The sequence below is a fragment of the Zophobas morio genome, unplaced genomic scaffold, assembly GCF_036711695.1.
Source record: "Zophobas morio isolate AGI-343-1 ecotype UQ-CSIRO unplaced genomic scaffold, CSIRO_AGI_Zmor_V1 ptg000021l, whole genome shotgun sequence".
Classification (NCBI taxonomy): domain Eukaryota; kingdom Metazoa; phylum Arthropoda; class Insecta; order Coleoptera; family Tenebrionidae; genus Zophobas; species Zophobas morio.
The window spans coordinates 2,980,595-3,006,884 of NW_026972126.1; the positions used below are offsets into that span (position 1 = coordinate 2,980,595).

Genomic DNA, 26,290 nt, shown 5'->3' on the forward strand with positions numbered 1-26,290 from the left:
TTTAGTGCGCCGCTTTTTTGGTTCTTAATCTTAGTCATTCTGTGCCATTCATTGAATAGTACAGTCACCGGTACGAAAAACGGGGCATCCTTTTTTTTAAGATCCGAAAATGTGCAAAATAAAGTACGATTTCGGTTGCAATACTTTGATGTTGTACAATGCTTATTGTAATGTTTTTATTCAAAAAGAACTAAAAAATATATCATTTTAATAGAAAATGATAAAAATTCAACAATCAAACTAAGCTGAAAAAAAATTTAAGTTTCCAAAAAAGCAAAATCAATGATCATTGACACACTGTTTAAGGACGCCAATAACGAGTATTTCCCCCACGAACCTGTAAGACTGCTGCCATTCTCCAGGGCATCCCATGATTAAATTGTTAATTTCTTCCTGTTGGATATTCTCTCATTCCTTTAAAAGCATATTCTGAAGCTCATCTACAGTATGGGGTGCAGGTACACTCAATTAATATGCTGGTCAAGAAACAACATCAAAAATGAGCGTAGTAAAAACGTCGAAATACTGTACTGAGAAAAATATTAGCTGACCCATTTTTCATGTCGGTGAGTGTAGTTATAGTCACGAAACACAACCACTGGCGTGCATAATAATTCATATTTAATTTCAAATAATGTTTTCCAGACATTACTGCCCCTTAGGAACGTGAAATTTGCACAGATCCATAATCATATTGTGAGCTATTCCCCATTTTTTTAATTGCACACATTTCGAAATCACCCTGTATGTGCTCAGGAGAATATATCAGAACAAGCTTTGTTAACTAATTTCCATCAGAAATAACTGTAACTGAGTGTAAGAGGCCACATTAACATAAATATTAATGTTAAATAATATTCAATGAAAAATAGTAAAAACCTGGCAAATTACTATACCGCCCTAGATCGATATATTTTCATATTTACAGGTTTTACCTATCCCAATATTTTTATGAAATTGTATTTATAATTCCAACGTTAATCAGAAATTAACTATTAAAAATTAAAACAACACCTTTTACAATATTTTTAGTGAACCTTTCAATTTGAACACAAAAAAGTAAATGTATTATGTCGTTTAGAGTTAACAATGAACTTTCTCAGGGATGTCTGAGAGTACACGATTTGCTATAATTAATGTCTAATGTCATGTTTTCTTGGCATTGTGACTACTAAAATTTAGATTTCTTCGAAACTATTTACTATTGAAATTTACCCCAAGCTGTAAGTTAAAATTTGTCAGTTCATTGCAGCTAAAAAGTTGAAAATGTCTTGCTAAAACATTATTTGAACAACTTTCAAACACCAAACAAATTTCTTTATTTATGGTTTCAACTTTATAAGGGTTGTCCTAAAAAGATGTAACTATAGAAGTTACAGTTATCAGGGATTATTATCGAAGTTCTGATGTTAATAGTGTTTTGGAAGAAAGCTATTAGTTATTTACTTACGTTCACACAACTTCAAACATTTGTTTATTATATTTAATCGTTTGAAGATTCGACTTTAACTCTGATGTTCGTAAGATTGGCAAGAGAAAGGTTTGGACAGGTCAACAAACTGAATTTTCTCCGTCGACCTGCTGACTGAGATATTGCGAGGATACCTATACTGTTGCACATCGTCAGCAGAAGCCGGCATTTGAAATTCACACAGCGTAGTGAACAGTTACTCTATTTGCTAACGTACGTGGAATATTTATTTTATCAACTGTATCAAATTGAAGATGCGCCCTTTTCATTATCGTGCTACCGAGTGAGTATAATTTTTGGTTTTCCTTTTTTTTATTTGAACTCCAACTTTCCTTAACTGCATACATTTATTTGTTACCGATTCACCGCAACAAGTCTACTTTACTCCCACAAAAAGTTTAAAAACCAGATTAACAAGACTCAAATTTTTTTGTTGAATCGTTAGTGTTTTTAGGCATTCGTTTTAACGGCATTCAACAATTGGAAAAACAGTTTGTACGTTGTGATAAAGTAAACCCTGTACTTCTGTTCCATTTATATAACGGTTATAGGTCTGCAGTTACATACAAACAACTAATTAATTATTCGTATAGTGTAAACGATTTTCAAGACGATATTTTTATAAAAAAAAAAGGTGCTTATTTTGATTACACTTATGCTTACTTTACTTTATTACTTATTTTATTATGTATGACTATTTACTTTATTTAAATTAACTCCTACAAACATAAACAAAAAACATTAAACAGTTATTTGGGCGCACCATTTGCATGTGTGTTATATTTTTCCATACACTTACGTTCTTACTGACCGCCTCAAATTTTTGGTTGATATAAAATACGCGTTTCTCAGAAAAACTGTAAACTTGTAATGTACATACATATTTAATCTTTTCAAGAAATTATCGCTTTAATATTTGCCACCTCTTTCACAAATTATTTTTATAGTTAATGTAATAATAATACGTTTATTTCCAACAGAAAAACCCAATTACCGGAAATGTATAAAATTTAAAAAATGACTACTTATACAGTGATTGGTTGCGTATTGTAATCTAAAACTATTATTTCACTATGGCAGGTATAGTGTTAATTTTAAATGCCAAAATTAAGAATGACACAGAAAAAGAAATTATATTAAATAATAAGTATGTACCATAATGCTTACCTATGTATTAGCAACAGGCGATTTTCGCAAAGCATTGGTTCCACTAATATCGAAATAAAATGCAAACGCTCGAAGAAAGTGAATTAATTCTTGACACAAGAAAATTAAATTATAGAAAAAAATATGGGCAATCATTAACTAAAGTGAGGAATAATTAAAAGAAAATATGCTTTAATAACGATGAAAATATTAATTATAATCGGGAAAAATTTCAAAGTATAAAGTCGAAATTCCTAGGTACAAAACTGAACGTCAGAGTTATAAAGTATAAATACGCAGTAAAATTAATAGTTTTCAACATATTTTCATATGGTTTTCATTTTGCACAAAACTTTTTAGTTACTTTAAATTATTAATTTTGCAAATTCTCAATTTCCCCATATTATTCAAATGAGACATGTATTTTAAATCATTTTAGCGTTCATCTATAAGTAAACTTTTTTCCAAACTAGATTTTTTAGAATTATTTTTAGGAGCAACCCCAACAAAGTTGGTAAAGCTTATTTTTAAAGACAAATTCGAAAATATCCTACAACTTTGTGATATAGTGTTTTTCTTTTTTTTATAAAGATTCTAAATCTGTAGAAACATATAAGGTGTTCTCTCCATTTGAAAAGTAGGTACTGAGTAGTAAATAATCAAAATATTTTTTTTAATTTATCTTTTATTTTTATGATTTGTGTTCTAGACTCACTAATAAAAAATGATTTTGTGTTGTTTTTGCACATATAAGTCAGCAGCACCTATCTTTACAACCCAAAATCTGCTTCAAAAAAGCTTGTTTTGAGTCTAAAAACATTGATAATTAAGAATTAACCCCCACTTAATTTTTAAAATGTGTCAAACTTATTTACGATACTTGATAATTTTTAATTTCTCACTAAATCACTTTTTAAGGGCCATTTCGTTCGTTTTGAACCGTATACAGAAAGTCATCATAAAAGTCCTAGATTTGGTCATTTTGAGTTGGCTAGCTATCTATTACGTCAGTGAAGCCTTGATATTGACCGTAACCCCAACGTTCTTACGCAAACAGAAAGATCTTCGAGGTAAAATCATCCTTCTCACTGGCGGAGCCGGAGGCGTAGGTCAAGAACTCGCTATCAGGCTTGTCAGACAAAAAGCCATTGTCGTCATCTGGGATAACAATGAAAAAGGTAAAATATTATAGATAAATTAATGTAATGAGTCGAAAAAAGTAAAAGCGAATGTGAAGCGAAAGTCTTGGTCAGAGCGCATGGAAAGTGGGACAAGAACACGTAAATTATTAAGTTTCGTTTTTCTAATGGAAATTACGCGTGTGCCTTTTAGCATTACAAAAACATTTGCGTAAAGACAATGTTTTTTTTCAGCTTTGGAAAAAGTGCAGGAAAAAATAGAATCACAGGGTCACAAAGTTCACACATATCCAGTCGATATATCTGATCGGGCGAACGTTTACAAATATGCTGATATAGTTAAGTCTGACGTTGGACCTGTGGATATTATTTTAAACAATGCTGGAATTGTATGTGGGCAGACGTTTTTGGAGATTCCCGATCACATGATTGAGAAAACTTTCAAAGTGAACATACTTTCTCATTATTGGGTAAGCCGATAATTTTTAAGAGGGAAGATCACTTCCGTTTTAGAAACTACGCTTTCTAAAGATCTCAAATTTTGCTGCATTTTCTTTTGGCTTTTTTAAGCAAAGATATATTTATGTAGATGATGTAGATCATATTTAGTTTTAACACTTAATAACGTATGATATACAATAAACGTTCTCAAGCTAACGCTAGACAGCCAAGTCAAATTTCTCGTCTACCGTTAATAATGTTATTAGATCAGGACGTTTTTGTTAGAGAAAAATTCTGTAGGGATTAATGAAAACCCGTTCAATAACTTAGTTAAGCAATTGGTGAAGTGACTATTATACGTGTCGACGCACAGTTACATTTGGTATTCTATGATTCTACATGACTACTTCGGCAATGCCAGGGTTTACGAATTACATGAAAAGTTTTTCTGTAACTGTTTTTTAATAATGAAATAATGTTCCAAAATTAAATTCCAAGCATTAAAAAAAGGATGTAAAGTATACTAAGTACTTAGCACCACGTAAAAATTTAATAACCCATTAAAAAAAATTAATCGGAAATAATTACTTTTTCACAATCTATTCTATCATTTTGACAAGTTTACCAAAGTTGCTTTTTAAGAAAATAACTAGTGGAATGGTAACTATTGTAGAAAAAACTCTAGGAAGGGAAGGTAATTATGGTAATGATAATTTACATCCTGGATCTTCTCTCCAGTTGCTTGCAACAAAGATTCTATGAATCAGAAAAAAAACTCTATCCTTTTGGCCTTTTCGTCAAACAAGCCAAAAGCAGGCAAGCATTGCAGATTATAACTGTTACAATCGGTACCTAATAAGTAGTTTGGGGGCTACCAATATTCACTATTTAGTCGTCTCAGTAGAGTTTAACTACTTGGAGTATAATTCCGAATTTTAAAAGAATTCAACAAAAAATGTTTTCAATAAATTGTTGTTTTACGTAAGTCGAATTATATTACGAATGTTACTTATTAATTATGAGCACTATCAGAAATAAATAGCTTGTAAAAAGATGTTTTGAAGAAAAGAAAAATATGCAGTTAATAGATAGTCTGCAACGAAAATGTCTACGACACTATTCTAGTATCAGTGACAATACTAAGGCATTTTGCAGTTGCTATTTCCGTTTGTTACTGGTCGTCATCGATACAATTGTTGTACCTATAATAATTGGCACAATTAGTGACCATGAAATTAGGTATATAAATAATTTGGAAAATCATTAACATAGACTAGAAATAAGAGGGGCCCAAATACGAACCTCTATGGAACGCCGCACTCAATTGTCTATATATTTGATACCCGGCTATCAGTAAACCGTCTTTTGCGGATGACTTACCAAGTAATATTTCATAAGATTAATGTTCCATTAACCTTTCAGCCTTCAGGTCTAATAAGACTGGCGTATTTTAAAGTTATCGAAAAGTAGTTACATTTTTCGTCTTCTTTATCTGTGATATGGAAAAACTATAGGTATTAGATTTTGATTTTGATGGGAAGAATCGTTATAATAAGGAAACTGTTTTGATTCTTGATGCCATCAAGCGTCGGACTGCATAGTTCTTCTCCACAACTTATCACACATGTTATCATGTAACTCCCTGTAACAACAATGATACTTACCATCATCATTAGGTAATTTTCGTCGGGTGCGTATAGCTTAAAAAAATCCATGTATCTAATCTGGAGTAAATACCTTTGATTTTTTAAGATGATAGTCTCCGCTTTTTTGTAAAGAAAGATAAAATATTCGTATATTTTCAAATATCGACGTAGTTGTTGAGCATACAAGTATCTTTAACAAGAATCTTTGACCATAGGCTCCCTGGTGACTTCACTGACGTTAATTATTTTCGAAAATAAGCGGATGATACCGTGCTTCATTCTGTGAAAAGTTTTATTATAAAAGATGTCGAGTGTTTTTAGAAATTGCCAGTAGAATTTCGATATAAAGCTGCATTTGTAGATTCTTCTATATCTACAATTTTCTACTATTTTTGTGAATGCGGGCGCCACGGAAAACCTTGGTCGCTTCGTATTACGCACTGTGAATTTTTTTTGCGAAAATTTGGCCGTTTAGAGAGAAAACTCGAAATGGATTCGTACACCAGAAGTATAAGAGTATATTATTGTATAACATTTGAATCATTTTAATTTAGAATCCTCTGAGATGACCTCGTCTAATTGTTGGTGGGTACACATGATCAGCCAAATTTACAAATATAGGTTTACCTATTTAAGAACAATCTATCCATTAGTTTCGGAGATTACCTGTCTAATAAAAATCGACACAGACGACAGACAGACGGAAACGGGAGACTACTTTTTTCGTCCTCTAGGGGTCATGAAACGTCGAGAAAATATGAAATTGGCAAGTCGCCCGATGGACTCGACTACTTAGTACGTATCTACACCTCCTTCGCTTATGCTCGGAAAGTAAAAATAATAATAACAGACCTTTAAAATATAGCCGACTGTATTTGAAACCAAAAAGCTATAGCTATTTCTATACAGATTTGACAGAAGTTACCTTTATATTCTTTGTAACCATTAAACTGAATCACCTGGTATCCGGACATCGATCTTTAGGTTTAACAACTACTAAGAAAATGTAGCAACAACTTGTCTTAAGTCATTTCTTAAAAATGAAATCCGGCGAAATTAGATATATTTATTAATTTTAAAATATTACTACTAGTATTTAAACATTAAAAAATGTTGAAAGTGTGATTTCTAAGAGAATTGACTACAAACATTAAATTTACAGACAATTAAAGCATTTTTACCACATATGATAAAAACTGGCAAAGGACATATTGTCACGGTTGGAAGTCTGACAGGATTACTAGGAACTTATAAATGTACAGATTATAGTGCGTCCAAACACGCAACTATAGGCTTACATGAAAGTTTACTAATTGAGCTGAAAGTAAGTGTAGTCTGTTTGAAAAAATTGTAAATTATTAATGTTATCAAATTGCAGACACACGGACATCATAATATCAAAATGACTCTTGTATGCCCCTATTTCATAAATACCGGAATGTTTGCAGGATGTAAACCTAGGAATCTGAAGATGTTAGAACCAAAAGAAGTGGCAAAAAGGATAATTACAGCAATCAAAAATGAAGAAGTTTACGTTACAATACCCACTTTCTCCAGATTCTTTCTTCCTATTAAAAAGTAATGAACCCACATTATACAATGAATGTCAAGTACTTACTTCAGCTTATCCACTCTTTTCAGTTTTATTCCAGCCAAACTTGCGTGGGCGTTTATTTACAGAATAATTCAAGGGCCACAATCAATGATGGGAATGAGAAACTTTGAAGAAGTTGAAGCTGCCTGATGTCGTGTTAAAGTTATGTAGTCACAATACTAGTAAAACGTAAGGTGATAGTGATAGGTTTTATTTATTTTTTTGTGAAAAAACTAAAAAACGTTTAATAAAAAATCATAACAAATCATAAAAATACTTCAGTCCTTGTCCCAATTCCCAAATAGAGATGCCTGTTCCTAGTTTTTTGCACAATTCAATTCTCTTGTTAATAGAATAAAGACTTGGATAAAAAAGAAGATGTTTTCCATTGGATTCACTGTAAATATTAGTAATATAAATTTAGAAACAAACAATTTATTCACACTTACTCGTATTCAATATAATGTTCAGCTATCTGTGGGTCATACATCATTTTTGCGTTTTTTAGCTTCTCTTCTAACTTTTTTATAAATTCATGCCCCACTATTGGCTTACTGCCCATTTCTGCATAATGGTTGCCATAAAAATTAAAGCCTGTTAATATTTTGTGGCGTTTTTGTTGATCACTAGATACAGCTTTAACACAGTCTTCAACCCAAGATAACGGAGCGTTAGGTCCGGGTCTGCGAGGATTTGAATAATCATAAGTCATTAAGGAAAACGCAGTAGTGTGATTATATAATGAATTAAAGTGATTTTCGTTAAATGGTAAATTACGTCCCCGTTTAGGAGGAATGACTAGGATCATCTCTAGATTTTCAAGAGCTAAGCTATCACCTAATAAAAATTCATTTAACTCTTTTCAACAGCACTAAACATGATTTTACCAATAGTTTTTACAAAGTCTACAAGAGGCTGGTAGTTCATTGGCATTTCCAGTTGCGGCCAAATTTCTATAACGTATCCATCAAAACGATTTGAACTTGCCGTTTCAATTAGTAACTTGATCAACTGTTTTGCGTGCTTGGGATTGGAAAATAAATCATTAATATCTTTTTCACCAAGGCTACTAAACAAAACTCTAGGAAGAACTAAATCATTTGTTAGCTGAAAAAGTGCATAAAGAAATTCATACTCTTAAGTTTTCTTTCTCTTCCCGCGTTTCGCACATGAACCATCCACTTTTTATCAATATCATGGGTTCCGCTTAGTTCATACACCACTGGTCGCTTCACTTCTAACCAAACAGGACTTATGTAGGTAAACTTATTACCAAAAATTTTGGCAATATCGTAACCTTCACTATTCCACTAAAACACAACTGATGAATAAGTTACCTTAAAAAATACTTCCGAACACACAGGTGTAACATAACCCAATACATGACCCTCAAATTGAAAGTCATCAACTTCTCGAAAGTACCCCTGATAATTCTGTAAAATTTCCTTAGGAACAACCGTCTCGGTAACTAAACTTCGGTCAAAAACCGTCAAGTTCTGGGGGCCGCTTTTAATTTTGGCTAACCTTAAATCGTCATTTTTTCGTGACTTTGGTGTTAAAGTAGCTTCCGTGCAAAGATGAGTGTAAGAGTCAATTATGACAAAAACAATTAGTAAAGATAACATTATGTACAATTTGGAATTTAGACGCAAACAAAATGAGGTTAAGTTATATATTGACGTTTGTTGATGTGAAAAAGTTGTTAGACGTTTTTGCTGTCGAAAATTTATTCTGTCAAAAAGCGATTCTTGACGTTTTGTTGGTGACCCGTTGCTGTTTGAGGTTATAATAATCGAAATATTTACTTTACTTATTTCTTGCTCATTTTTACAAGAACAATAGACAACATTTCATGATGATGGCCGCACCTCCACAGGCACTTGTTAACCGTAACAAGAAACATTTTCTGGGAGTCCCTGCACCACTAGGTTATGTTGCTGGTGTTGGTAGAGGGTAAGTTTTGTAAATAGGTGAATAAGTGTAGTTGCTTATGTTATTGTTATTTCAGTGCTACAGGATTTACGACACGATCAGATATCGGTCCAGCCAGAGATGCTAATGATGTTTCGTAAGCCATCACATAAATTGTATAAATATTGAGTTACGAATTATCTTTTTTAAGGGATGATCGACATGCACCTCCCGCTGCCAAACGAACGAAAAAGAAAGAAGAAGAGGAAGAGAAAGAAGTACATGTCACTTATTAGCATTTTTACGGTAATGTTTATAATTTTGTTTCAGGAAGAAGAAGATTTGAATGACTCAAATTATGATGAATTTAGTGGATATGGAGGGTCACTATTTTCCAAGGATCCATATGATAAGGATGATGCTGAAGCGGATGCAATTTATGAAGCCATTGATAAAAGGATGGATGAGAAACGTAAAGAATATAGGGAGAAACGTTTACGGGAGGAATTGGAGAAATATCGACAGGAAAGGTAAAGACATACTTTTTGTGTGATCACATCTTTCATTTGAACAAAAACAAAAAAAGTTTATAATGTAGAAACATAACTACTGCAAAAATTCTTTACGAACAAAATATGAACAATTTTAAATTAAATTACTGATTTAATAAGAAAAAATACAAAAAAAGTAGTGTTAATTAAAAATTGCACTTCAGGGCTAAGAGAAGTTCTGGGTAAATAACTTTTTGTTGTTAATGGTAAATGAATATGAATTAATTTTATTAACAGGAAAATTTATGTATTTTATACTACTAACAAAAATCAAATTTAATACTAAAAAGTAATGCATTACTTTAACAATTACTTTTTGCACTTTAAAAAATTTGATGACACAATTTTATATATTTGTTGTATGGGTCCAAAGGATCAAGGAAAAACTTGTTAGAATCAAAAAATGCAGTGAGTGATTTATTTTTATTACATGTTACATATTTTACCAAAAATTGGAGAACCTATTCTTTTGCGCCTAATTTTATTCCACTCTAGCTACAAATAAAAGTTCGATGCCAACTGCAACAACTTTTAAACAAAAATTTGTATTGGTGGGAGATTTTAAAATATTTTATTGGCTACGTGTAAATGTATCGTAAATCCACCGATAATTACCTGCGGACGCAAATCTTTTAATCTTTAATAAAAAGGATGTTCCTAAATGCTTAGAAGGGGGCTATAAGATAATGCAAACTTAAAAATTTGTCCTTAATTGCGTTTTACTTGGTGTTGTGACGTACAGATTAAATTTAGAAAACTTTAGAGGGTGGACACTCTCATAAAATTTTTATGGGGGATTTAAAAGGACGGGCTCTATCGGTTACCTGTTATATATTTGAGTGAACCAGAAAAATGGCTAAAATTTGTTTGACCACAATATTCTGCCCCTGTTTACTCAATTATTTATTAAAATATTTTATTTCTGTAAAGCGCAATGGATTTTTTAATACAATTTCTACTAATGTACCTTTTTGAAAATTTTATTTTTGGTAAAAATTTAGACAGAAGTTTATATGTATTTCCCTATGCTGGAATATGCTTTAGCTCACCCTTAAAATGATGAAAAGCTTATGTTATGGTTACTGGGTTTCTTAACAAATTCAAAACTAAACAATATTTTTGAGCATGTGGGTTAAAAGTGATTGCAAAAAGTAATTGTAAAAGTGACTGAATTGCTCAAAAAAAGTAATTCGTTACAGTCACCGATTACATTTTTTGAAAAGTAATGCATTACAATTACTCATTACTTAAAAAGGAATTGAATTACAGTAATGAATAACCTGTAATTGAATTACTTCCAATGACTGCATGTACGGATTATTCACAAGGAAGTTCCACCACAGTATAGAGATCATTCAGTAGGGACAACTCGTGTCGGTGCCTTTGATCTTTCTGACCCGTCATCGGTGGTCGTTGCTTAAAATATTTCTAGATATCGCCACCCAATTTAAAAAGCATCACAAACGCTTCATTTAAAATTGATTGGTGTACCCAATTTACTACATTTTGTGCAAATGAATTTTTGGAAAAGAATTAAAAATTGTGTAATAACAATAACATTTTGTAACTAGTTGATCTTAGAAATCACACATTCTATAATAATAAATAATGAATTAAGCGCCCTACAACATAGATGCCGTGTTGAAATTTAGATTTGGTCCCGCTTCTCTGATTACGATTTTACGTTTTTTATTTATTTTTTTTACAAAAAAAAAATAAACAGTAAACAATGGTCCCATTAAAACATGAACAATCCTTTTTAGAATGTCTCTGTGAAAATGACACTTAACTGCAATAATTACACCGGAAGATTATCCTTAAATCGTCAAAACCAATGCAACTAAACTGCCAAATTTCAAATATTTCACATTAAAGTCACTAGATAACCAAAGTACCGCAGTTCAATGTCCCAATGTGTAAGAAAGAGAAGTACCTTGCGTTGCGCGCCCTCATACGGTCACAAGACAAACGACCACCCATGAAAACGGGTCAGTAAAAATAGCGAGTTGTCCCTACTGAATGATATCTATATGTCTATACTGTGGTTCCACGCCTAAAATTCAAGATGCAACCACAAATACAATTTCAAGCATATCTTTGATGTTTCATACTATGTATTTAAAAAAAAAAAAACGGAAATAGTAAAACGTACTGTCACATACTATCATATAAAAAATGACAATTCGTCAGAATTGATGCAGAGTGTGCTGAAACGACGAAAAGACTGATATGATTTTGATATTTGGTCAGTGCTGTACAGTTATATAGAGAACATTATCCGTATAGGAGGTATCGTGACAAGGTCTTGTTTTGATTTTGTTTACATTTAGTTTTAATCTAACAATTGACGTTTGTTTATTTCCAAATTATCAAACCCCTACAGCCATGTTTTACTTAAAAAATAGTGAGAGTAAGAATAAAAAAAAAAAACAACAGTGGATATTTACTAGAGAAAGGACTATGCAACCAATATGATAAATTTTAGCGAAATAGTTGTTTATGTTGTACCAAGGGTGGCTACGCCTCGGCCATCAAACTGGAAACTTGTCTAAAATAGGCAGTTTTTTGCCAAGGTGTATATTACATTTTTCCGTCGAACTTCCAGATTCTAGCAAATTAAAAATGCAACAACTCCTTATTTTCATTATAATTGACATTGATATTGATTGAAGGTTGATCAACAAAGTGCTGCAAGAAAAGCTACCTGTGTCCGTGATTTAAATCGAAATAACTGTCGATTTTGTGTATTGGCGTCTACCACACCTCAAGATGTAGCAGTTATAAAGATTTCATCTTTGCATCGGATTTGTAAATTGGTTAAGAAGGCCTAGAATCGGTTTGCACTCTTTTTGTGAACCTGACTTATCAAAACAGTGCTAGTTGTGGTCAGATAACTTATTTGTGTCCCCCTGATTCTTCGGGAACCAAATAAACAGCCGTTTGGCTGGGTTCTGCCAAAATGTCAACAAGTTCAATTTCAACTTTTTCAGTTTCCAAAAAAAGAACAAACCATTGTCCTAAATGTAATTAGTGACCTGAAACTCACAGACTATGTCGTTGCAGTGGGAGAAATTATACAACCTAAAAACATACTGTTTGCTTCTCGTATAGCGAACAATACAATATGTATTTATTTTAGTAGTAAGGATCTGGTCGACCAGATTTTTAATTGCTCAATCATGTACACTAATCTTGGATCTCTGACCGCAAAGTTTGATGATTTAACAGTTCTCGTTACTCAACAGAAACCTACTATACTCTTAATAACTGAAACTTGGTTGAATTCAAAAATACATATTACGGATTCAATAGTATCATTACCAAATTATATTCTTTACTGATCAGATCGTAAATCAGGAAGAGGGGGAGGTATGCATCTATTTGTCTACCCAAATAATTTCCAATTTTTCTGTATCACCTTTAGATATTGTTCTTGATAATGTCGAATCATTATTTATAAAAAATTCCTATCGTCAAGTATGTTTCGTATTTATAAGACTCCTTCAACAACATTGTGATCGATGTTCACCTGTTTCAAAGCCTGACGGAATTGGCAAATGACCATGACAATCTTCTTATTTTCGAAGACTTTAATATGCCGCAAATAACCAATAATAATCCATCGCTAATCACGGTTCGGACCAATCTTCACAACTTTTAGTCGATTTTATAAAGTAGTCATTTATGTCAAGTTGTGAATAAACCCACGAGATACAGACAGAATCAAACACCGTCGATCTCATAATATTGTCAGACGTGAATCTTCTTTCAAATTTGAGTTACGGTTCTCCTGTTGGTATTTTTGACCATGTTACTTTGTCAGCACAGCTGCAACTTTGTTGTAATCTTCAGGGTATGAGAAGAGTTTTCACTAAATTTTATACTGACTATGCAGTGCTGAACCATGACATCAGTAACTGGGAGACTTTGTTGAGTTCGGTGTCTGTAGATGATAACTGGATCATATTTAAAGAGCACTTAGTTGACAAAAATACTGTTAAACAAACTGTGACTCGTTCAACGGAAAAACCGTGGATTAGTAAAAACATTACTCCAGATGGTTTGTAAAAATAGAGCATTGTGGAAGCGATTCAAGAATAGCCGATCTGACACTGACTATGCAATTATGTTTACTCAATGGATGGAGTAGTATTAACCAGTACTAATACTCAATTGGGTCTAGGTGTAATAGTAAACTCAGAATTGACATGGAGTGATCACATCGTGAGTGTCATTAAAAAGCAAATTCCCTTGGGTACTTACTCCAAAGATCTTTTATAAAACCAAGACTAAGCACCAAGTTAAAGTTGTATAAAAATTTTATAAGACCAGTACTGGAGTTTGCAAATAACGTTTGGTGGCCTGTGCTCATTGAAGATCAAAATCCTTTAGAGTCAGTACTACAAGGTTTGGAGTCAGTACTCGTCTTCCCTATGGTAATAACCCTTTGTGTCGTTACCCACATTGAAGGACAAAAAAATTAGAGGGAATGTAATTTTCACCTTCAAATCGTTGAGGCTCGAGAATCCATTGATGCAGAATTTATAGGCCTTATGCCCATACTCCAGAACTAGAAGTTATTGCTTCAAATTGAAAAAGAAGAACTTTCGCACAACTGTAAGACACTTCGTAACAAACAGAGTGGTTGACACTTGGAACAAGTTGCCGGAGGAAGTCGTCCAGACTCCTAATGTAAATATTTTTAAATCTAGAATTGATAGTTTATAAATTGTTAACATATTGTTTGTAATTGTACAGTTCCAGGGGCATAAGAGGGCTTGCCCTCTGCCCTTTATCTTTTATTAATAATAATAATAATAATACTCAAAATGAAAATTAAAATGGTTATGTTATTCGTACACGCTGCTAAAAAACACCAAGCCAGCACTGTGCCGTATCTAGAGCGAACGAGAAGTGTTAAGTGTTGAAAAAAGGACCATTTTTTTGACCAAAAATTATAAGTACGTAAAATGTTATTTTTGGTAGAGGTCGACGGAAGCTTTTGTTTTTATTATGTAATGCTGTTTACCTTGAGAATAATAATTTTTTTAACAACAAAACAATTTTTTTATTGTTTTACAATAAATTAATCGACAAATAATGTTAAAATTCTGAGTTCTTTTTAAAAAGAAACCTCGAAAAAACTAATGCGTTTAAAACTGTTGCGCTTAATCTTGTATTATAAAGTGATCTTTTATAATCACGGTAATTACTCGAATTTAACATAAATGAATGGAATAATGTATTGTATAACAACTGCGTGAAATGGATTTTTTAACACAAGCACATGACAGTAAACAATTCTTCACGCATGTGTTGAACCTATATCTCTTATACGACCTTACTTACATAGAGCAAATTAAAAAAAGTCGAATACATTAATTTATTTTATTGAATAAACATTAAATAACAGAAAAATAATTGATTAATTTTGTTTGTTGTATGTAATAACTACTGCACTGATACGTGTTTTTTAATGGTATACTGAATCGTAAACGTCTGTGTATTTATCTTTGTCTCTACGTGTAAAGAATCTCTTTACGCGCTAGATGGGTAAAAATTTTTACCGGGCTGTCACTTTTTTTAACGATTTAACAATAATCATGAATACTGTCATATCATAATATGTATTTAAAACCTACATAAAAAAAAAATATACAAAATACTGAAACAAACATAGAAAATTTAGTCTATGATTTTATGCGTAAATAACGATTAACTATTGAGAATACCAAATCATAGTTATGAAATTATTGTATTGCCATCGGGTTCTTGATAGATAGATCTACGTGAACAAAATTTTAAATAATTGAGACGTCTCGAAGTGGGTGAAAATTTTATTGAATGATTCCATTATATACACACATATATCCAAGTGAAGCTAATAAAATCGTATTACATAAGTTCTTTTAATTCAGGTACAGACATTTTATGGGAGTTTCGCCACGACTGTTGTACATCGATCCTGCAGTACATGATAATTACAGTGTTTGAGTACAATTAACTATTATAATCTGAATCATTGGAATCATGTATGTAAATAAACAAGATATAGTTTACATGAGCATCTAAAAACTAACCGTTAACAATTAAAATACATCCAAATTCAGGTATAGATGAAATGTGAGATTAGGTTGATTTTTGTTCATTCCTTTTTTCGAATATTACTCGATAACCTTTTTTTGCTTTCGATACTAAGAAAAAATAGTAATCAATATCTTCAATATTTTTGTAATCCACTGTTTCCACTATTTTGTAATTTTTGACAATAGTTGCAAGGATAATTTTCATCGATAACATAGCATATTTTAAACCGATACAGTTTCTTGCGCCGTAACTGAAAGGAATATAAGTAAAGCGATTTCGTTTTTGAACTTCTTCAGGTAGAAATCTGTCTGGGTCAAACTTAAAAGGATCCGGCCATAAATCTGCTCTTCTGTGCAATGTTGCAATTGGAAAACCCACCCTTGTACCTGTCGGGAGAACATACGTGTCTGCAATAGAACTATTAAATATTTGTAGGGATTACGAAAATGGTTTTTAAGGACCTAGAGTAACATCTTGATCTAAAGTTCTTAATATAATTGGTATTGGAGAAAATATTCTCATCGTTTCTTTAATAACACGATCCAAATAATCCATATTGTTTATATCTTGTGTTGTGAAGTTTCTGTCACTAGTTCCTAAAATTGAACTTATTTCTTTGAAGACTTTTTCCTGCGGTAGACAAATATGTGGATTCAGTTATTTTCTAAAACATTGACTAGCGAACCTGAATATCGTGATATAGTCCAAACACTAGCAACACCGAACTTATGGTGATTGCAGTTGTTTCACTAGATGCGAAAAGCATGAGAGGAGTTTCCTGTAAAATTTCTTCATGCGTCAGTTTCTTCGAGTCACGCAGTTCCAGTAGATAATTTATAAAACGTTTCTTTTTTACAGATTCGTCTGAAATGATACATTAGCGTTACAACAAATACTTAATTCCGCAAAAATAATACATTCAACATCTTGCGTTTGTTGGCTACTATTACTCTTGGAATATCGATTAATACGTATTATCTGAAAATGTTTTATTTTAAAATATGTCTCTTCTGTTCTCATACACAAACCTGTTCCACAAAATCACGAGCTTTCTCTGTGATAGTTGTTGCCTCTTTTTTGAGGGCAGAATATTTCCAGAAGAAATCACTTTGTAAAAGTGGATTGAAAAACCGTTCTGTTAATAAGTCTTCATATCTGAAAATTCCAGATAAAAATGTATCTTTCTCATTTATTAGATTTGCATCTACGTCTCCTAGAGTTTCTAAAATTTCTAGATTAAAAATTACAACGTCAATTTACCAAAGACATACCACATGCAGACTCGAATGTGAATTTCCATAAAACAGGAAAAATATCTTTCGGTTCTATACTGTAACCACACAAGTTATTCAAATTATCGCTTAAAATATTTGCATATTTGGTTAGTATTGGAACAAAAGACTTTAGTACATTTGTGTTGAAAGTTTGATTTATGATTTTTCTGTGTTCTTTCCATATGTTTACTGAAAACATTGTTGAAAATCATTTTGACCACTGACTTTCTGTTTAGTAAATTACGTGGTGCAATAAGTAGGGAACCATTAAAATAATCCTTAGCCAAGTTGTAAAATTCACCCTTATTTAACACGTTAGGAAGTATAATTTCGATATCTTCTGGTCGAGTTGTGCAAACATATAGGTCTGGCCCCATCCACAGTTTAAATATTGGTGGATACTGTGTTGTAAGCTTCAATATAATGTTCAAACATTCTAGAAATATATATAAATAGGTACAAATTTTTACACTGTTAAGCCATATTATATTTTTTAATTTAAATTAAACGAACCCCTTGTTATTGCATAAAAAAATTATTATTCTTTCGGAATATGTACAAAAAAAACTTACCTTTACGCTCTCCTAATAACAAATAAGCAGCCCCAATTATTGGGAAATTAAAAGGGCCTGGCATTTTCATTGTGTGATAATAAAGCCAACGTTTTTTCCAGTAGTAGCAGAAAACAAAAAATACTAACAAAGTACTTAAGACGCATATGAAAATATCAGTAAGTAGAAGATCCTCGAAGAAGGTAATAAATGTCATCTTCGAATGTTGATGAATTATTTAAACCTATTATTGTCCCGTTGTTAATTTATACTCTCGCACTGTTTATAATATTGTTTGATTTGATGGAAACTCGTAGGACCAGTGTCCCATCCAACACAAGAACAAAAGACGTATTGACTCTATGGTTTTATTTTAACTAGTGAGTCGGCCGAAGCCCGCAGAAAGTTGACGCACGTGTACAAAGGGCGGCAACACGCACAAATACGTTAATTTCATATGTTGTGCGCAATTTTTTGCTCATGATCAATTATAAGAACGAGTCAACAAATCCATTTCAACATATACTTTTTTTTAAATCTAGATATGAGTCGTATAAACAGTCTGTATTCAACACATTGATATATGAAAGTAAGCCAACTTGATCAACGTTCGAGTGGTTTAAATCGCTAATATCATTATTGTTCTAGCTTCTCTCTGAATTTTTGAGGATGGATAAGTCCAGGTGTGTGTGCGACTTAAAGAGTGCGTTTATGTTGGAGCAACGCTAAGCGAAGAGAGCAACGATAAGAGCGAAGTAGCGAAAATGAATGCATGTAATTAAATGCAACCGTTTATGTTGAAGCAGCGCGATGTTGCATTTAGTTATACGCATTCGTTTTCGCTGCTTCGCTCTTCCTTTAGTGTTGAAACCTGCTGTTACTTGAAAAAAATCATACATAATTCAGTGAGACATTTTGTTGATCAATTAAAACACTGCCAACGGAGAATACCTTGAACATTTATTGTAGTCCCACTCATAGTTTATTATTTTATTAGTATCTTCAAAGATGACGTGATTTTACAATATTAGGGGCCGATTTATAGAAAAGCGAATTTACAAGGAACGGACCTCAATCTAAAGTCAATCGCGAATTAACTTTAATGTCGTTTTCTATAAACCGGGTCTAGGTATTTTTTTGTGAATTCATCAAAAAATGTGAAAAAACTCTGGGTGTTCCATTAAAAAAAAAGGTAGGCGGCCTTGTGTGTCAAACCGAAAGCGATAAAAAAGGAAAAACATTGTAATCAAGTTGCTATATTTAACTACATATCCACACAAAATTTCCAAAAAAAAGCTTTTCAAACAACAAGGTTATTCAATTCTTCGGGGACTTTATACTAACCCTGTATAAATAAAGTAAAGTGGGGAACGAACGTTCCAATGGCTTAACACTTCCTCTCGAACCTCAACTACTTTATAAAACGAAAACTATTATTATCAATTGCGTCTCTCCCTAACACATTTAACGCAGTTTTCATGTTTAGCTTTGGTAATGTTCTTGGTCAGAATGTCCGCTACCATCTTCTCAGTAGGACATGCTCAATCGCAATTGGTCTGATCAGCTCCACCAACAGTTAATGAATTCATCGTAAATTTTGAATAGTAAATGCTACTTAAATTTCAGATTTGTTATGCCCATTGTAGATATTTTTCTTGGCAAGATATTGAATAAATAGTAGAAATAATAATTTTCATCACGATTATACTTTTGAATAGAAGAGAAAGAAGAGCAATTTAAAATTTTTCGTAACTATTATAACCATTACACATTCTCATTAAACTGAATTAAGGCGATCTAGGAATAACAGACGAATAATTTGTTGTTACATAAATATTACAACTTTTATTGCTGTAACATTAGTTAAGACATACAATTAGTATTACGATTATTTACTGCCATATTACTAGAATATGTAGCAGTGTTAACAAACACCATATTAAAAAACAAGTTTTATAAGACGTTATTTTAGAGTATGAATTCCAAAATTAGAAAACGAGTGGTTATACCAGTTTTCTATGGGATGCGTGCTCTAAAATGTTTTATGAAACGTATATTGTATACTATTTTTTCTACTTCGCTCCTTTTTTACTTCCCGAGGAAGCATTGTATGTAATAGGGTCCCTTCGACGAATGTACACTTTCATGTTTTCTCGACCATTCATGACTTGTAAAGTACGAAAAAGTATGTCTCGGGTTGCTGCCTGGCTGTTGTCTGCCCATGTCGATTTTTATTAGACAGATAATCTATGAAAGTACTGAACCGATTGTTGTCACATTTTGTATGTGTGAAGGTGAAGACAATCTTACTCTCCCAGAAATACAAGAAATTGCCCAAAGTAGCACTCAGTATCTTTGGAAGGTCTAAATCTAAATTTGTCCGGATGCTTCAGAACTCAGCTGCAGTTAAATGAATCACGTGACAGTAATTTCAGCAAAATATTATGAGAATCGCCCTTATGTGGCATTAATCTAAGTGCCCAAGACACATCCAATGTGGCATTAATGTTTATAATAATTGTACTTTTCATGATAAAATTTAATTCTAATTAAAAATATAATGTTGAAAACACTCATTTGGGTGCTTGATTATGAATGCGAAGTCGAAAAATATATGTCTGCTGATTTTTTTTAAGTGGCTCTAAATTATTTCATATCTCAGCGTGCCATAAATTGTCATAGCGATAAAGAAAACCAGACTCGTCTGGAAAGCAATACTAATAAATATAACAATCCCTTTTCAATTGGGGGTGTTCAAAAACCAATTTTTATAATTTTTGTGACTTTGATAGTTACCAACACGATATTAATGGTCCATCGTGACACCTTCGAATGGAAATGTAATTTCGTTCAAAATGCAGCAGTATAAAAAATATAATATATGTATGAGCACTGAGCAGGAATCCAGAAGACCTGCCATAAATGGGGGTAAGTCTTCCAGTTTACGATAGATAAAAAAAAAATAATCGAAGGTAATTTGGAAAGAACTTCCCTTACCCCTAAAGTGCCGTCGAGCAAATACGACTTCGAAAAACTGTGAAAATTAACTTTGAGATTTTTTTTATGATGAGTCAAAATTAATATTAGTGTGGATTGTTAAAATACACGTAAAGAACATCAACAACATTTTAGCAAGGACACGTATATCAATTTGAATAGGTGCAATGTAGTACTGTTAATAACAATATTGTATCCTGAATTTTTCGTGAAAATGAGATAAGTACTAAAACATGTCGCAACATTCATTAATTTTTTTGAGTCACTTTATACCTATAACCAACTCTAAAAATATTAACGTTTTAGTAAACTACACGTGTAGTCTCTTAATATTGTGCATATTTTAAATCTATTAGATACAATTTTGAGATAACGTCATCATTTTTTTTTTGAGAGGGGATAAACGGATGAAATCTTATTGACGATTTACTGTGCTTACAATAACAGTAAAACGTTTGTAAAATTTCAAAGCAGTCGGTTTCGCAGTTTCAAAGTTACTTTGTAACATTTTGTTATACAATCTTGATTTTGTATGCCTCATAATTCTATGCCTAGGGTAAAAACTCAACACGGATTCATAAACTACAGCAGTATGTTATTTTACAAAATTGAAATAATATTAATTATTATTGTAAAAGTTGGAGATGACATCACATCGATGTTGGTGGTGGTGATCAGACAAATTTTGGTTAGCATTTTACCATCTGCACGACATTCCTAATATACGACAATCGGTCCGATAGTTTCAGAGATTATCTGTCTAATAAAAATCGAAGAGACACTGATAGACGAGAAATCTATTAGCTTACGCTCGAGAAGTAAAAAAACGTATGTTAGAAACAACAAAGAATTCATTTAAGTCATTTCACTTAAAAGTTGAAGTCAAACTGAAACGACATAATTTTGTAGCGTTAGTGCTATTTGTGATGTGATAATAATTTGTAGACCCTATCTATATTTAAAATTAGGTTGAGAGACTTACTTAGAGTTGTGTTTACAGTAACGCTATTGTTTTCTATAAACTAAGGGATAACAAATTTTGGGAAATATTTCCACACGTCGTTTTTCTTTATGGTGGTGTTAGAATAAGTAAGGAGACCCATTTGTCCCTCTCTGTATATATATATATATATATATATATATATATATATACTTATTAGCTGCGAAAAATTTCCAAGAGTCAACAAGAGTAAGTTTTTTTTTATTTTAGCTATTTATACAAAAAATTTATGGGAGTTCCATAACGACTGATAATTACATTGTTTATGTACTATTAACTTTTATAATCTGAATCATTGAAATTCCAGTTTATGTAAAGAAACGAAATACAATTTATATGAGCATCGACCTCAAAACTAAACATTAACAATAAAAAAAACTTCCAAATTTCAGATTAAAGATTAAAAGTAAAGTTAGGATGACTTTTGTTCATTTCTTTTTTCGAATAGTACTCGATAACCTTTTTTTGCTTTCGATACTAAGAAAAAATAAAATTCAATATCCTCGATATTTTTGTAATCAACTGTTTCTAATATTTTGTAATTCTTGACAATAGTTGCAAGGATGATTTTCATGGATAACATGGCATATTTTGAACCTGTAACGTAAAAGATGACAAATTATAAACGATCGTTGAAAATAACATTTACCGATACAGTTTCTTGCGCCGCAACTAAAAGGAATATAAGTAAAGCGATTTCGTTTTTGAACTTCTTCAGGTAAAAACCTATCTGGGTCAAACTTGAAAGGATCGGGCCACAAATCTGCTCTTCTGTGCAGAGTTGTAATTGGAAAAAACATCCTCGTACCTGCCGGAATAACATATGTATCTACAAAAGAAATGTCAGACATTTGCAAAGATTGTCAAAAAGGTTTTTAAGAACCTAAAGCAACATCTCGGTCTAAAGTTCTTAATATGAATGGTATTGGAGCAATTATTCTCATAGTTTCTTTAATAACACGTTCCAAATAATCCATACTGTTTATATCTTCTGTTGTGAAGTTTCTGTCACTATTTCCTAAAATTGAAGTTATTTCTTCGAAGACTTTTTCCTGCCGTAGACAAACATATGTATTCAGTCATTTTCAAAAATATTGATTAGCGAACCTGAATATCGTGATGAAGCCCTAACACTAGCAACACCGAACTTACGGCGATTGCAGTTGTTTCACTAGATGCGAAAAGCATGAGAGGAGTTTCCTGTAAAATTTCTTCGTGCGTTAGTTTCTTGGTGTCATGCAGTTCCAGTAGATAATTTATAAAACGTTTCTTTTTTACAGATTCGTCTGAAATGATACATTAGCGTTACAGCAAATACTTAATTCCGCAAAAATAATACATTCAACATCTTGCGTTTGTTGGCTAATATTACTCTTGGAACATCGGTTAATACGTATTATCTGAAAATATTTTATTTTAAATTATCTTCCTTCTGTTCTGATATACATACTTGTTCCACGAAGTCACGAGCTTTCTTTGAGATAATTGTTGCCTCTTTTTTAAGGGCAGAATATTTCCAAAAGAAATCACTTTGTAAAAATGGGTTGAAAAACCGTTCTGTTAATAAATCCTCAAACCTGAAAATTCCAGATAAAAATGTATCTTTCTCATTTAATAGATTTGCATCTACGTCTCCTAGAGTTTCTAAAAATCTATACATAAAAAAATTGCATTGTCAATTTACTAAAGACATACCACATGCAGACTCGAATGTAAATTTCCATAAAACTGGAAAAATATCTTTCGGTTCTGAGCTGTTCAAATTATCACTTAAAATGTTTGCATATTTGGTTAGTATTGGCACAAAAGACTTTAGTACATTTGTGTTGAAAGTTTGATTTATGATTTTTCTGTGTTCTTTCCATATGTTTACTGAAAATATTGTTGAAAGTAATTTTGATCATTGACTCTCACATTTCTATTCAGTAAATTACATGGTGCAATAAGTAGGGAACCATTAAAATAATCCTTAGCTAAATCGTAAATTTCACCCTTATTTAGCACGTTAGGAAGTATAACTTCGATATCTTCTGGTCGAGTTGTACTAACATACAGGTCTGGTCCAATCCACATTTTAAATATTGGTGGATACTGTGTTGTAAGCTTCAACATAACGTTCAAACATTCTAGAAATATATATAAATACAAGTTTTTATACTTTGTTAAACCATATTGTATTTTTTAATTTAAATTAAACGTATCCATTGCTACTGTGTAAAAGAAATATGACCCTACATAAATGTGTACACGAAAATAAACTTACCTTTACGTCCTCCTAATAACAAATAAGCAGCCCCAATTATCGGGAAATTGAAAGGGCCTGGTATTTTCATTGTGTGGTAGTAAAGCCATCGTTTTTTCCAGTGGTAGTTGAAAACAAAATATACTAATAGAGTAATTAAGGCATATATAAGGATATCAGTCAGCAGAAATTTCTCGAAGAATCTAATAAATGTCATCTTCGAATGTTGATAACTTATTTAAAACTATTATTGTCGTGTTGTAAATTTATACTCTTATACAAAAAAATAATTTCTTATTTTAAATGCAATTTGTCACGACACCTCATTTTTTGTTGCTCATCATCAATTACACTAACGAGTCAACAATATTTCTGTGTAAATACATATAAACATACACTTTTTTACTTCCTGACCGTAAGCTAAGGAGGTATAGTAATCGAATCCATCCTGCAACTTGCCACTTTCATGTTCTCTCAATGTTTTATGACCACTAGAGTACGAAAAAAGTGAATTCCCGTTTCCTTCTGTCTGTCTGTCTGTCTGTATGTATGTGGTAAAACGTTAACCAAAATTTGGCTTAACATCCTCACCAACAATTTTGTGACATCCGCTCATTTTATTGCATAACCAGCTGACCCGGTGAACTTCGTTTCACCTACAATTTAATTTTGAATCTGCAAAACCGAATGCTTTGAAATCTTGCAGATGTTTTAAACATATGATAAGCATAATACATTTTTATTTAAAATATAATTACTTATCCCCTCCAAAAAATTGATGGCGACAGGCCAAAATTTTGCCAAATGAATCCTATCTAAAATGATCAAAATAGGAGGAGTCTATACGGGACAAAATACGATAATGGGCAAAAACGTGTTCTTACCACATTTATCTGTGTTTTCTTTTAATTTTTTCTTTAATATTGAATTTATTATAAACAATGACTTTATAATTATTAGATATTACACAGTTCACTAATATTAAGTGGTACACAGTTGTGGTTTTCCATAAAACTTTTAACAAATGTAACGCCGGTCCCCTGTCCCCAGGCGATATTTACAAAATGCTTCGTATTGTGGGCAACTGCTGCATTCATGTTATTTACGTATAATTTATTTTTGTAAACTCAATACCGTGAAAATTTATTTAAACATGATTAAAAGTCTTTTAATTGCTTTATTGTTGCACAAAAAAAATAAATAAATGTGTACCTACAAATGCGTCATTTAAGGTTTGGTAAGCATTTATGGATATTGTTATCATTGCTTTTAACTAAAGAAGCTGTGACTGCTTCTGACAAGTTGACAAAGTGAGTGAAAAAAATGGCCAAACAGGTAAGTTGTCTGTTGTTGTAGTTTTCACGTTTTATTTACATCATTTATTCGTAATTTGAAAAAATATGTTTTCTAAAGTAACGACGGTCCCCACTGATATAAACGGTATTTTCAATTTTATAGCGTAAGTATTATGTTTGTTCAATAAAGCATTGAAAACAGTTTGTTTAAATGGTTATGTGCTAAATTTCAGATTATTGCGAATTACAAAACACATATATTAAACGTATTTTGTAACGACGGTCCCCCGTAACGCCGGTCCCCTTATTTTTACTTTTACCGATAAATTCTTATCTATAGTGGCTAACGGCCATATTATTTTATGTTTTAGAAAACGAAGAAAACTGCAGTTGAAAACGAGAATATGAACGTGAAAAGAAAAACGTGCAAGAATGTCGGAAAAAGATGGAAATTTAAAAAGAATGAAAGACACGGAGTACAATCTAAAAAAACAAAAGAAAATAAATGACATGAACAAAAATGAAAAGATGCGAGTAAGACAGCAGGAAAAATTAAGAACTAAGCGTTACAGAGATATTTTCAACATTCCAGGCATCTCACCAAATTACGTGTAGTATTGAAGCCAAAAAACATATTTTGTAGAGAATTAAGTTATTTTGAATGCTCATTTAATTGTATTTGTAATAACTTTCCTTTTACCAAAGGCCAAATAAATTTTATTAACGTATTAAAATTTATTATTATTTTATAATTAAAAATGTTCCTCGCTTAGAAATAAAATCTAGTTCTTTATTTGTTGCCTATTAAAATATTTTCGCGGACATTATTATAAATTGCTTTTTAACATCCTGTAGTGTTAATTTAATAACAAAAAATTACACCTAAAACATATTAGTTATTATTTTTTTCTTTTCACTGATTTTGCCCTGTATCGTATTTTGTCC

At 31.8% G+C, this 26,290-nt stretch overlaps 4 protein-coding genes across 4 annotated transcripts in view; 2 read left to right on the forward strand and 2 right to left on the reverse strand.

The window, feature by feature from the left end:
* Positions 1–1,606: 1,606 nt before the first annotated feature.
* LOC135133335 (short-chain dehydrogenase/reductase family 16C member 6) lies at positions 1,607–7,654 on the forward strand. The gene is made up of 6 exons (XM_064061715.1): positions 1,607–1,754; positions 3,536–3,795; positions 3,991–4,226; positions 7,006–7,167; positions 7,222–7,421; positions 7,485–7,654. Exons 1-6 carry the CDS (start codon positions 1,726–1,728, stop codon positions 7,585–7,587), a joined length of 990 nt encoding a protein of 329 aa, XP_063917785.1. The 5' UTR covers positions 1,607–1,725; the 3' UTR covers positions 7,588–7,654.
* On the reverse strand, positions 7,633–9,144 carry LOC135133334 (chitinase domain-containing protein 1). The gene is made up of 5 exons (XM_064061714.1): positions 8,799–9,144; positions 8,573–8,747; positions 8,325–8,528; positions 7,887–8,274; positions 7,633–7,834 (listed from the first exon to the last, which is right to left on the reverse strand). Exons 1-5 carry the CDS (start codon positions 9,060–9,062, stop codon positions 7,693–7,695), a joined length of 1,173 nt encoding a protein of 390 aa, XP_063917784.1. The 5' UTR covers positions 9,063–9,144; the 3' UTR covers positions 7,633–7,692.
* A 21-nt stretch (positions 9,145–9,165) lies between these two features.
* The window catches only part of LOC135133333 (pre-mRNA-processing factor 6), a 29,172-nt gene continuing 12,047 nt past the window's right edge, over positions 9,166–26,290 (forward strand). The window contains exons 1-4 of the mRNA XM_064061713.1: positions 9,166–9,390; positions 9,446–9,505; positions 9,560–9,626; positions 9,679–9,878. Coding sequence (XP_063917783.1) covers positions 9,290–9,390; positions 9,446–9,505; positions 9,560–9,626; positions 9,679–9,878 — 428 coding nt within the window. The 5' untranslated portion in view covers positions 9,166–9,289. The remainder of the gene's footprint in view (positions 9,391–9,445; positions 9,506–9,559; positions 9,627–9,678; positions 9,879–26,290) is intronic.
* Positions 22,221–25,869, reverse strand: LOC135132898 (cytochrome P450 4C1-like). The gene is made up of 10 exons (XM_064061113.1): positions 24,447–25,869; positions 24,072–24,194; positions 23,743–23,934; positions 23,504–23,680; positions 23,259–23,452; positions 23,148–23,208; positions 22,916–23,094; positions 22,692–22,860; positions 22,458–22,637; positions 22,221–22,405 (listed from the first exon to the last, which is right to left on the reverse strand). The coding sequence occupies exons 2-10, from the start codon at positions 24,139–24,141 to the stop codon at positions 22,221–22,223; spliced, it is 1,407 nt and encodes a 468-aa protein (XP_063917183.1). The 5' UTR covers positions 24,142–24,194; positions 24,447–25,869.

What these genes read in the sequence shown, in the direction of transcription:
- LOC135133335 (XM_064061715.1), top strand. Translation starts at nt 1,726, where the DNA reads ATGCGCCCTTTTCATTATCGTGCTACCGA. An exon ending in CTGGGATAACAATGAAAAAG is followed by an intron (nt 3,796 to 3,990) that starts GTAAAATATTAT and finishes GTTTTTTTTCAG; the next exon opens with CTTTGGAAAAAGTGCAGGAA. An exon ending in TTCTTTCTTCCTATTAAAAA is followed by an intron (nt 7,422 to 7,484) that starts GTAATGAACCCA and finishes CACTCTTTTCAG; the next exon opens with TTTTATTCCAGCCAAACTTG.
- LOC135133334 (XM_064061714.1), bottom strand. Translation starts at nt 9,062, where the DNA reads ATGTTATCTTTACTAATTGTTTTTGTCATAATTGACTCTTACACTCAT. An exon ending in AAGAGAAAGAAAACTTAAGA is followed by an intron (nt 8,529 to 8,572) that starts GTATGAATTTCT and finishes CAAATGATTTAG; the next exon opens with TTCTTCCTAGAGTTTTGTTT. An exon ending in AGACTTTGTAAAAACTATTG is followed by an intron (nt 8,275 to 8,324) that starts GTAAAATCATGT and finishes AATTTTTATTAG; the next exon opens with GTGATAGCTTAGCTCTTGAA.
- LOC135132898 (XM_064061113.1), bottom strand. Translation starts at nt 24,141, where the DNA reads ATGAAAATACCAGGCCCTTTCAATTTCCCGATAATTGGGGCTGCTTAT. An exon ending in ACAAACGCAAGATGTTGAAT is followed by an intron (nt 23,095 to 23,147) that starts GTATTATTTTTG and finishes GTATCATTTCAG; the next exon opens with ACGAATCTGTAAAAAAGAAA. An exon ending in GGCTTCATCACGATATTCAG is followed by an intron (nt 22,861 to 22,915) that starts GTTCGCTAATCA and finishes TGTCTACGGCAG; the next exon opens with GAAAAAGTCTTCGAAGAAAT.